This window comes from Diabrotica virgifera, chromosome 1, assembly GCF_917563875.1.
Source record: "Diabrotica virgifera virgifera chromosome 1, PGI_DIABVI_V3a".
Classification (NCBI taxonomy): Eukaryota; Metazoa; Arthropoda; class Insecta; order Coleoptera; family Chrysomelidae; genus Diabrotica; species Diabrotica virgifera.
Genome location: NC_065443.1, coordinates 72027640 through 72040724, shown reverse-complemented (window position 1 = coordinate 72040724; position 13085 = coordinate 72027640). Strand labels below are relative to the sequence as shown.

The 13085-nt window shown below is 32.1% G+C and overlaps 1 protein-coding gene across 1 annotated transcript in view; it reads right to left on the bottom strand.

Annotated features, from left to right (window-relative positions):
• LOC114325931 (uncharacterized) overlaps positions 1-13085 on the bottom strand; it is a 424930-nt gene that overhangs the window by 75833 nt on the left and 336012 nt on the right. Inside the window, exon 14 of the mRNA XM_050660141.1 lies at positions 11096-11242. Coding sequence (XP_050516098.1) covers positions 11096-11242 — 147 coding nt within the window. The remainder of the gene's footprint in view (positions 1-11095; positions 11243-13085) is intronic.

Below are 13085 nucleotides of genomic sequence, written 5' to 3'. Positions count from 1 at the left end.
ACGACCAAAATTATTAAAAAATATAAAAGTAAGGAAGCAAAAACAGGATTATACATAAGAGTAAAAGGACTTAAAAATTAAGAAAAAGAAGAAGAAAGCAAAAAAAAATAACAAAAAACGGCGGCTCTTGTGTAAAAAAACTGTAAATTTACTGGATCAGTTGCTTCATATTTTGTTCTTACTTTATTAACTGACCATACAACATTAAAGTCTTTTCATGTACAAATTCTCCAGCATGTTATATTTCGTTAAAATGAAAAGTTCCGCTAAGGATGCATTTGGCTGCAGATGATTTTTTGAGGAATATTTATATACATTTTGAACTATTTATTAAACAAAATATCTTTGCTAAGGAAAGTAGACATTTTACTTTTCCCTTTTTAAAACTTGGAAAACTAAAGTCTTTTCATGTACAAATTCTCCAGCATGTTATATTTCGTTAAAATGAAAAGTTCCGCTAAGGATGCATTTGGCTGCAGATGATTTTTTGAGGAATATTTATATACATTTTGAACTATTTATTAAACAAAATATCTTTGCTAAGGAAAGTAGACATTTTACTTTTCCCTTTTTAAAACTTGGAAAACTTAAAACAATTGAAAATTCTTGCCAATTTGCAAACATGTTGTAAATAAAGTCTATTTTACGAAGAAAAAAGTCTAAAAAGTATATTAGAATACTCCACTTACCTCCAGATATAGCATCCGCTATAAACTAACAAAATAATACACGTCTATGGTTCTAAATGAAAACCAAACAATGCCCCAATATTATTGTATAACACACTTTAATTTTTATTTGGTCCGCTGTCGTTCAATCACAACTTTACACTAATATAAATATATGATCTCATAGGCGCCCATGTCAATGGGCAGGCGCGGATACAGAGGGGGGTCAACGGGTCCATGGACCCCCTATTGTATTTAGTCTATAAGCATTTTTTTATTATTTATTATTTTTTTCTGTCAACTCTTATTTTCAAACGATCAGTAAGTCTGGACCCCCCTATTATGAATTTCTAGATCCGTGCCTGTCCATGGGCATGACCACGGCCCCCCCTAGCTTTTCTGTTGCTTTAAACTATAATATATTGTCATCCAAAGTATACAAAATGTAATGTGCAACACATTCACGTCTGGCTCCTCCCCTAAAAAATTTTTAGATGGGCGCCCATGCATGATCTGCTTGTATTGTTCTACCCTTAACGGCCGTTTATGATTCTCAAAAACCTACAGAGCAAAGTTCATATAAAATTTCTCAGGGTATACCTATAAACTTAGATTTTTAGATTTTGGCCAGGTTTTCGGCGAAATTCACCACTGTGTGTCGGTGGAAAATAGTGTCGCGCACGCTTGATAAGCAATTAAAAAACAAAGGAGTTTGGAATATTGTATTGCAAAAAACTCTTCGGGGTTTCATCAATTGATGTTTAAAGAATGTCCACCTACCTTGGCAACATTCAAATTTTCAGTTTTTCATATAGTTTTTGAGAGTTAAAAATGGCCAATTTCGCAATTTTTCAATTTTTAATCGCTTATATGTCAAAAACTATCAACTTTAGAGAAAAGTCACTAAAGACCTTTTCTGTTTGGAATGATCCAAAAAACCTAAAAAAACTTTTTTCCATGCAAAAAAAATAATTTTAGGAAAAAAACAAAAAAAAAAAACGTTTAAAATATTTTTGACCACCTTTTGGTCCTGGCAACATGCAAATTTGTTAAAAGGAGTCCTTTTTGAGTAAGATTGTGCAAAAAATCCGAATTAGAATATTTTTCCTAGCGGATGCGCAGTGGCTTTCTGGACTAAAATTAACGGTATGGATATCACCTTTGTAGATAGATAAGTAAAACTAGTGTAGATGTAAGGGCATAGGCGCAAAATGTCACCTGTCAAGATGTTTAATGTATTTTGAACGTATTCATTTTTTTCGAATCCTGAGAAAACTAATAAGCATTTTTGAAAAATTTAAACGCAGAATGAAAGACTACGTTATTAGCGAGGGCCGAAAGTCCCTGAGAACTTCTATAATGTTTATTTTAATAAGTTACAGGGGTGAAAAACTAAGAGAAAATTTAGTGTGATTTTTAATTTCAAATATATCATTCAAAATAAACTTTTTATTTATTCTAAGGGACTTTCTATCCTCGGTAATAATGTAGTCTTTCATTCTTCGTTTAAATTTTTTAAAAATATTTATTAGTTTTATCAGGATTCGAAAAAAATAAATGCACTTAAAACACATTGAACATTTTGACAGACGACATTTTGCACCTATGCCCTTAACAAAATTAAATAATAGATTCCCTTTTTTTGACATGATTGTACACATCGAACACATAACAATATTCTCAAAATTAAATAGTATCAAAACCTATTTCTAGCATCAGATTCATTAATTTAAGTTCTAAATATCCTTGATCCCGGAATTAAAGAGTAGGATAACAAAAGTCTCTTATACCATACATACAGAGAAAACAATGTGATTGGATATAAAATCATTGACAATCGTCCGGGTAACCAAATTCTGCGAAGTTTTCCGAGGAAAGTTCGCGATGTATAAATTAAACAGCAAGGGTGCCAAAGCATATCCCTGTGACAGTCCATTGCTGAGCTTCATTTGGACACTTTTAAAGTTACCTATTGTGACTTGAAAAGAACTGTCGGTGAGCATGCTATCAATGAGTTTAGTTACCTTTTGACACAGGATGGCACGGATTAGTTTGCAGGTTAGTCCTTGTCTCAAGAGGGTTTCGTATGCAGCTGATAAGTCAATGGTCAATGAAAGCAACGTATATTTTTTGATTTCTTTGAACACCTGCTTCAATATGTGCTGTAAGGGCTAGGATCTGATCTGTGCAGCTGTGGTTAGGCCTGAAACCTGCTTGATTAATAGGTATCAATCCAAATATGTTTTTACTCATTCTGTTGTAGATTAAGCGTTCCAACAGTTTATAGACACAGCTTAGCAGTGCAAACGGTCGGTAGTTTTGAGGCTAATCGTTTGCCTTTCCTGGTTTTAATATGGCTGTAATGGAGACCTTTTTTTGTAAATGGGGGACTGATTTTAACTTATCTGTATAAAAATATGCCAGCCATTTTTTAGCATATTTGCCACAGTGGAGTAAAAATGATTTTGATATATTGAAATAATTTAAAAATTATTTAAATGAAATAATTTATGATATTGCTGAGGTAATTTCCTCTGGAGTAAACTCGTCAGAGTAGTTAGATGTGGGGGGCCACTCTGCTATAAACTATTGGTAATTTGTCTCTAGTTGTGTGTCTGGTAATACCAAGTTTTCTACGTAAAAGCTTTTCCACTTGATTTAATAAAATCTCGATTTTCCACAGTTTTAATCCATTTTTGTCGTCTGGCTGCATCCAGAATGTGCAGTAGTTTGTCCGCGATTTCTCGGTCTTGGCTTTCGTTGTATTCTTGATACAATTTCTCTCATTTTTCATCCCATCCTGAGACATATTATTCACGACATCCCCTTGTATAGTTTTCTTCGCTGTAGAGATAACCGCGCCAACAAATCTAATGTAGGTTTCATGTGCTGGGGTTATCCATTCCAGACGTTTTTCCAATCTCTGAGTAAAAGTATTAATGCATAATATTAATTACGTATGTATCTTTTTTAATATACAAAAATTAACAGTTTTTTCAAAAAGAAGTTATCAATGTTACAAAAACGAATAAAATCCTTTATAAAAGGTATATTTGTTAAAATCCCTAAAAAGGCTACATCACAGAAGTAGTTTTCGATCGGATGACCGATCATCATCAGTGTTTACGTGAATGTAACAAGCTAACCACCAAAATACAAAAATATGTGGGTAAAAACCCTTTAAAATTGATCCGTCATGGGGACATATATGAATAATGTGAACTTAAACATGGATGTCTAAAATATCCAATGTATTATTATGCTCTAGGTACCATTGAGCTCAAAATTGACTTATAAAACATGTGAACATGTGAGTATAATACATTAGATATTTTAGACATCCTTGTTTAAGTTCACATTATTCATCTATATTCCCATGACGGATCAATTTAAAGGGTTTTTACCCACATATTTTTGCATTTTGGTGGTTAGCATGTTAAATTCACGTAAGCTCTGATGATGATCGATAATTCGATGGAAAAGTAGTACTGTGATGTAGCCCTTTTTAGGGTTTTTAAAAATATACCTTTTATAAAGGATTTTATTCGTTTTTCTAATATATGGTATACAGCCAACTACAGGAAAACTTTTTCCTCGTGGATTTTTATCAATGTTAAGTATCATTGAAGGTTAATTTTCGGTAAAGTAGTTCTAGTTTAAAATAGTTTATACATCAATTTGACACAAAAATATCTAATAAATATCTTTGTGATATATGACCAAACTTACACATTTCTTACATTTTTAGGCATTTTTTCTAAATATGTGAATATTGGTAACAAAAACACAATATGGTTAATGGTTGTAAAACGTGTTATTTCAAGATTTCGCTCAACGGTTTCGCAACCAATGTGGTTAACCTAAAACATACATACAACTATAAAAGCATGTCAAAAACCAAACACGCATTATTCATGACGTCACGCCAAATTTGTACTATCGGAGTAGACCATTCTATTAATTTGTTTATGTCATTATTTTCACAATAGATAATTTTGAAGTCTTTTGTAAATAAACTTTTGTATATAATACTACTACAGTTCTAATTCAGTTTGTTTGTGTAGACTAAATATAAAATCAAAAATGTCATGACGTCGTATTTTGTGACGAAATATAAGATATATTGCACATTTTTAATACTAAAAAACTAAACGAAAAAACGATTAGAGAAATATGTCTACACACTAACACCTATAAAAAATATCTTACCAATTAAAATTCAAACACATAGTACACAGAAAGGACAGAAACATGATCTAGGACTAGTATGGCTAATGACTTGATCTATGTAAAATGGCATAATGCAAATTACTATACTAAAGCTAACAACCGACATAAATTATATTTTACGTACACTGAGGAAATAAGTAAAATAACATGTATTTTGGCAAGTTTACCTATTCAAAAAAATATGGATTATAGTTATTTTCTTTAAACAGAATATATTATTATTCGAAATTATGTTCATAAAGAATAAAGGAACAGAAACATTCTCGTCCGTATCTTATGGTCCAAGCTATGAAAGAAAAAATGCGCATTAGTTACTGAAGTTTTGAAACCTTCTCGGTTTTATAAAGGGCGATGTCAGGAATAACTCCGCAGTCCCTACAACAGCAAACTTTTGGTTATCATTTAGTTCTGACACTTTGATGAGGTAAAATATGCACCTCTGATATAGATTGTTGCGAAACCCAAGGCAGGTACATGACTTGATAAAATACACTTATACAAACATAAAAGTACATAAAGGTAAGCTTGAATTTAAAAGATGTGCAATTTTGATCAACTGATATTGCATAATTACGTTCAAATTTAAAAATCTATGCTTTATTAAAATGTCTATATTTTTTTGTAAACATGCCTACATAATAATATTTAATAAATATTGAGGCCCTTTCAATATCCAACAAAATGAGATCTTGCAAACCTCATCGGTCTATTTGTTACTATATGTTATTATGTAAAACAAAGCTTAAAAATGTATTTAACCTTTATTATTTCATTAAAAATGTGTTTTTTTTTGTACACATTGAGAGCTGAGGCACTCTCTATAGTGCAGCACTCTGCAGCTTAGAGATTATGATTACTGGCTTCAAGACCTACAATAAAAGATTTTTACTACCAATAGGGGCCTCGTTTTTCAAGAAAAAATGAATTCGGAACTTCAAATCGGTGGAGCTCATCGAGTATCATTTCTCACTAAGATATTATAAATTTTTCCGAGCTTCGCCGATTTGAAGTTCCAATTTTTATTTTCTGGCACGCCAAGTTGGCTGGAGAGGGATTTCCCCAACACATGACTACTCCGTCACTATGGATAGGGTCAACTTAGAATTTATTTTTGATGAAAACAAGCGAGTGTCTTCAAACATTATTAACGTCTCTTGAAAATATGGATAGAGCTCCATAGACACTCATAGAGTACTGAATATAAATAAAGTTGCAGCGAATTAAATAAACGTCTATCTCAGCTCCTGTTGGTCGTAGAAACTTTTTCTAGTTGTAGGTTTTGAAGATAGTAGTTATAACCTGTAATTTACAAACTGCTAGAATGTTTATACAGCCCTCTAAGGGTTTAAAAATAATAACCATATTTTAACGTAATAAATAAGGGGTAAAAACATATTTTGTCCTTTTGTTTTTCTTTGTGACAAAATATTAGTCTTTAAAAAGAGAATGTGCCTTGAATTAGGTCTTTGTTAGGTTCTTTATAAACTTATAACATTTTATATACACAAATTATCATATCTTAGCAACAAACAGACCGATCCAGTTTTAAAAGAGTCATTTTATTGAAGTATAAAATGTTTTCAAATTGATATTTTAAAAATTATTATTCAATAATTTTCGCAAAAATTATGACTTTTTTGATAAAGTACAGTTTTTCAAATTTGAACGCCAATTATGCATTTACAATTGACCGAAATTAAATTTATGAAGAGCTTAAACTAAAGTTTGTCCAATGTTACTTCATCATATTGTTTGTGCTATATTCTATAAAGTATCTTAAGCTTTTGATCAATTTGAACCAAACAATCCATATTTTATTTTTAAGGATTATGGAGTAATCCCTAACATCGCCCCTTATAACACAGAGTAGGTTTCAAAATGTCACTAATTAGTGCATCAAATTGACCTTATTTTACTCACAGCTTGAACTGTAGCCTGTTATCGTAGTTTGAGATTTTTACCTATCAAACAGACTTACAGACAGATGATAATTATCTTCATATATTGAAGCTAAGCCACTTTCGGTAAGTATAACATAACAAAATATAATAATAAAACAGTAATTTATATCGGTATTCACATGTTATGCATTGCAATAATTAAACGTGTTATTAGGTGGTGAATAATGCCGAGGTGAATGAAAGTGAATGATTAAGAAAGGAATAGTGTTCAGCTCTTTTAACATTATTTTTGTTTTGATCAAGTGTTTTAACTGAATTAATAATAATTAATTCATAAATATATAAAAAGTAATACAAAGCATATATAATAATATTAATTGGGAGAAGAAGAAATCATGGTTAATGAACCCGAGGAAATGGTTTTCCACGACAACAACTAATCTATTTAAAGCAACAATTAATAAAATAATTATAAAAAAACTAAGTTTTCAATATAATAGCTTATAAAACAATACCCAAAAATATCATTCTACATCCTACCAGACCGAAAACAATGGGAATGTTCTCTGGTAACACCTCTGAGGCTTCTACAATTTGCAAGCCATAATGGATGCTGAGACTAAAGAAGGAAGATGAGGGAATTTTACAATTTATAATTCACGTCCCATTTGCTCAGCGCGGTAAAGTTCCAACGAGAATGGTTCCCTTCGTACTCCAATGGGAGTAAATATAAATCAAAAATGAATAACCATTTTCAATTTCGTTGCAATACGAATCTACGGCCGCATACGTAGAATGATAATTTTGGGTGTTTTTTTATGTGCTATTAGATTGAAAACTTAGTTTTTTTGATAGCAGTTGCCGCTAGGGCATCCCTGCCATTTCGTTCGTTGCAATCCGTGACTGCAGGTCGGGGTTTGTCCTAGTTGGGTCAGAAAGAGCAGCATATTATGTGCCTCCTGATGAGAGATTAATAAGTTTCAAAACCGGTAGGGGAGCTTGCTGCACTCGCTGATTGAACTGAAATAATAATGCGGCCGTAGTTTCGTATTGCAGCGAAATTGAAAATGGTTATTCATTTTTTATTTATGTTTACTCTGTGTGGAGTATGAAGGGAAATATTCTCGTTGGAACTTTACCGCGCTGAGCAGATGGGACGTGAATTATAAATTGTAAAATTCCCTCATCTTCCTTAGTCTCAGCATCCGTTATGGCTTGCAAATTGTAGAAGCCTCGGATGTGTTACCAGAGAAGGTTCCCATTGTTTTCGGTCTGGTAGGAGGTAGAATGATATTTTTGGGTGTTGATTTATGTGCTAGTAGATTGAAAACTTAGTTTTTTGGTAGCAGTTGCCGCTAGGGCATCCCTGCAATTTCGTTCGTTGCAATCTGTGACTACACGCCGGGGTTTGTCCTAGTTGGACCAGAGAGAGCAGCATATGTGCCTCCTGATGAGATACTAATAAGTTTCGAAACCGGTAGGGGTGCTTGCTGCACTCACTGATTGAAGTGGAATAATGATGCGGCCGTAGTTTCGTGTTGCAACGAAATTGAAAATGGTTATTCATTTTTAAAATAATTATAGCCAGAATGATCGCCAATATTCGAAACGAATAAGCACCAAAGAAGAATACATAAAAATAATTTTTCAAAATCTGTTGAATTTAATTAAATGGTAATTAAAAGTTTCAATCTTTAGTTGAAATTCGAAACTACTTTTTATTTTTATACAACTACGTGTTACTGTCATAAAAATATTACGATTTAGGCCAACTTTCCTTAATATAATTGTTTAAACTAGGCAAGATAAAGGGGCCTTTAGCTCATTTCCTTGTAAAATAATTAAAAATACTGCAGCTATAAACATAATTTTTGACAATATTTAAATAGTTTTCTATATACAGTGATGAGTGAACTAAGAACCGGCAAAATAACGCAGAAGTGGAAAAATTTCTTTTCGAAAACAATAAATGATTAGAACTTAAGCCATATCAGTTTAGGTTTTCGTTTTAAATTCATTTTTTTTTAATAGGTTAACCACTAAAAATTAGAACTTCGAAGTTTAGAACCAATCAAAATTTAGCGGTGTGCATTTCTTTGTTTTTTGAAAGCCGTTTAAAATGCGCAGTGTATGAAGTCGCACAGATTTCCATCAACTGAGCGAGTTTGATAGGAGGGTTCACAGAACTTAAGATAGTGTATTAAGATATTATCGGGTGGTGTCAAGAAGATCTAACACGACGAATATCAAATGACAGGGCGGCGCCAAAGAATAACAGAGCGTCAAGATAGTTGCCTCGGGTGACGGCTCTAAAAGACCGCTTCTTCACTAAGAGGTCTATTGCAAATCAGTGATTTGCAGCACATGTTAGACCAATTATTTTGATAATAACAATTTATCGTCTTAATTGCAGTTTTGGCATGTTTTTGAAACACTGGATCTTGAATAGTGCAAAAAAAGATTAACTTGGTACCAGAAATGGAACACGGTTTTTATAGTAACGAATCTACATTTTGTTTAGGGATATAAATGATCGCCGACTTTGAGTCAGAAAATGACGGTGTGAAATACTAAATCTACAGTTTTTGTCGATGCACAGTGTCTTAATACGTATAACGTTAGAGGGAGTGTGATAGCTCAGCGATACGTAGAAGAAATTCATGAACCTCATCGCATACCATACTTTCAAATGCTACAACATTCAATTTTTTAGTAAGATAACCCAAGGACCACACATTCTGAGAATTACCATGGCCTTTTAGGTCTGGATCCCGCGTATAAAAAAAGTTGATTACTAGCAAGTTGAAAATTTGTTAATAGCTTAAGGGTGTCTAGTCGGATAAACTTTGATATATGGGAACACTGGAGCAGGGGCAGTTTTAATTGTGGAACAGGTTAAAAATTTGGAACGGTCAGACCACGAAAACGGCACATTTATTTTGTCCGACAGAATAGACTTAAACTACGAATAGAGATTAAACTCTCATGCAAAAATCAGACTGCTATTTATCACCTGTCATATTTCCTGTCATTTGACATATTCTACATGTTCCACTCATTAAAACGCCCAATTGGTGATAAATAGCAGTCCGATTCTTTTATGTATTTTGACCCGTAGAACACGAATTTTTTGGCTAACAGTTGATCCCGATGTCGATAAGATTGTTATAAACGAAGAACTTGAAGAATCAAAACATTTTTTTGTATTTTTTGGGTGATTCTTAGCAAAAAATGTTCTTACAAGTTTTTTCGTAGGATGCATAGTTTTCGAGATAAACGCGGTTGAATTTTCTAAAAATCGAAAAAGTGCAATTCTTGAACCCGACTAACTTTTGATTAAAAAATAAAATAGCAATTCTGCTTATTGCATTTGAAAGTTCAAGTCAAATTCTACGGTTTTGATTATTTGCATTACTAAAAATTAATTTTTTTATTGTCAACCAAAGCTATAAGCACATAGTGTTTCCCGTGCCCAATGCATGCGTTTTTATACGTAGAAATGGTCTGTATGCGCGCCTACTCGTTCGAGAAATGCATTGACAACATCATTCAAGCACTATGTGTTTATAGCTTTGTTTAACAATAAAAAAATTAATTTTTAGCAATGAAGATAAACAAAACCGATAAAATTTGACTTGAAATTTCAAATGCGGTAAGCAGAATTTCTATTTTGTTTTTCAATCAAAAGTTATTTTGATTAAAAGGTTCAAAAATTACAATTTTTCGATTTTTTGAAAGTTCAACCGCGTTTATGTCGAAAACTATGCATCGTACGAAAAAACTTGTAAAAACATTTTTTGCTTAGAATGACCCAAAAAATACAAAAAAATGTTTTGTTTTGTGAAAAATCGCTGTTATGTGATTCCTCAAGTTCTTTATTTATAACAATCGTATCGACATCCGGATTAACTGTTACCCAAAAAATTCGTGTTCTACGGGTCAAAATACATAAAAAGAACTTGGGTAAGTTCATCTGAATTAAGGAGGCCGTTGTACCCCCACTGGCGACAGGACTATAAGCAATATATCTCAAATTATTTATTAATTTTTATTTAAATAATCTTATAATAATAGTAAAAACTGTTTTTTTTTATTATAATTAGCAATTATTGTTTTTATAGTATATGAATAATTACTGTTAATTCTTTATATGAACAAAACATACTTTAATTTATCAAAAAATACACAATATGTACACATATATCTAGACATGATAAAAGAGCTGTCCAAAGAAAAAAAGAATGAGAAACCTTGACAAATTGTACAAGGACAGACAACACCTTGTGAAAAACTTACCCAAAGGACGTCACACTTCCAGGACCTAACGTTAGGAGCTTAGCGGTATTTTCTAAACAGTCTTGCTGGGAATGGTTGCCTGCCAGTACGTAGTTTTTCGGTATGGGCTGCTTGTACGCTTTTTCATATTTACTAACGGTTGTCTTCCTTCCATGTTTTAATTTAATTTTTTGGAGGAAGGGGGCAATATAATAAACCGAGTTAATATTAAGTTTTATGGTAAAGTTTTACAAAGGTTCGTGTAGCCTTTATTGGTCTAATTATTTTAATATAATAAAATGAACTTTACAGAAAATCAAAATGTTTAAATTAATTCAAAGAAATAGTTGGTGGATATACAATTAGCACAAATAATATATATGTAGTTTTTTATGCATAAAAAGACCGCTTTTCAACCGAGATACCAGTACGTCAGTCAATGAGAGCAAGAACAGGATATTACCTCCGAATTCTATCCTACTGTATGGATTTTAATGACATTTTGGGAATAGCCTCTACTTATCTCCTAATTCAAAGTTTACCCTATATACAATGGAGCTTTTATCTTGGGGGCGGTTCCCACCCCTTCAAGAGGATGGAAATTTTTTTGGTTAAAATAACCACGGAAGTGGCTAGATAAGCAAAAACTGTTATATAATTTTTTTTGAAAACAATACTTTTTTTAATACACCTTTTCGGACGGTTTTTTTGCGAATACCTTAAAAACTATGCGTCTAACTAAAAAAACTGTAAATAGTATATTGTGCAACAAGTGCAGAAAGGTACTAATTTCTCACGAGTTTGAAAAGTTGCGGTACGAGCGCAAGCGAGTGCCGCAATTCAAACGAGTGAGAAATTACCTTTCTGCACGTGTTTCACACTATACTTTTTCTACAAGCACAGTTTTTCCTAAAAATAAAAATCACAATTTCCAAACGACGATTAATTATAATAGGTACCTATGTGATAAATTTTAAACTGTATTTAATGAATACCTACTAATCAATTTAAATTCCTTATACCTAAATAAATTGCACAGAAATCAGTTAAAAAATTAATGCAGTGCCTTAATTTGTTTAAATTTAAACAATTATTACACATTATTGAAATTATATTTATGCAGTCACGGATTTACACAAAACCTACTTCATTCGACGTCTCTTGCACAGGTTGCTAAATCCTTATTGGTTATTTGATAATTATAAAATGTTTAATAAGAATAAAATTGTAAAATAAAACAGTTGTAACATCCATAATTTAGTTTCTATGCTATAGTTAAATATAATAATTGTCTTATAGGTTATATATTTGTCTAAAGTTTAACCACGGATGTAACCAGAATATAACGTTACTCAGAATGCGGTAGTCCACGGATGTAAACAGAATATAACGTTACTCAGAATGAGGTAGTCAACTGTGCAGAAAAGAACTTTGCGGCACAGAAACGTCACTTTGCGGCACAGAAACGTCACTTTTCTGCACACTAATGTCAAATATCTTATACTGTGAGAAAATATCAAGTTTGCTAACATAAAACCGTGCAGAAAAGTGCACTTTGAATAGTGGTTGTAGAAAAAAACATTTTTATCTACTCTATGTCATATTATGTATAAGTTTTTAGTTTGTGAAAACTGTCATTATAAATAGCAGTGCGTGAAGGGTTTAAAGTGTGCGTGAAGTAACAATGTATTTTAAATGGGATTTCCTTTTTCGCAAACTTTCAATGGGTTTTTTGGCACACTTTCATATAATCAAATATCCTTAACGTTCGCGTTGTCATCGTGATGAATATATGAGCAATGACTTACAACAAAATTTTTTACAGTTTTGTGGTTTGAAAGTAGTTAGGATTTTTAAATGTCAAAGTTCTAAAAATTGTAGAATAGAAATAAATTCCAGTGACAAAGAGTTACAGTTTTTTTATTTGTTTATCCTAGATAAAATATTGTATGAAACTGTGCGTGAAGTACTTCTTGCGAACTTACGCGATGTATAGCTAAAAATTGCGTGC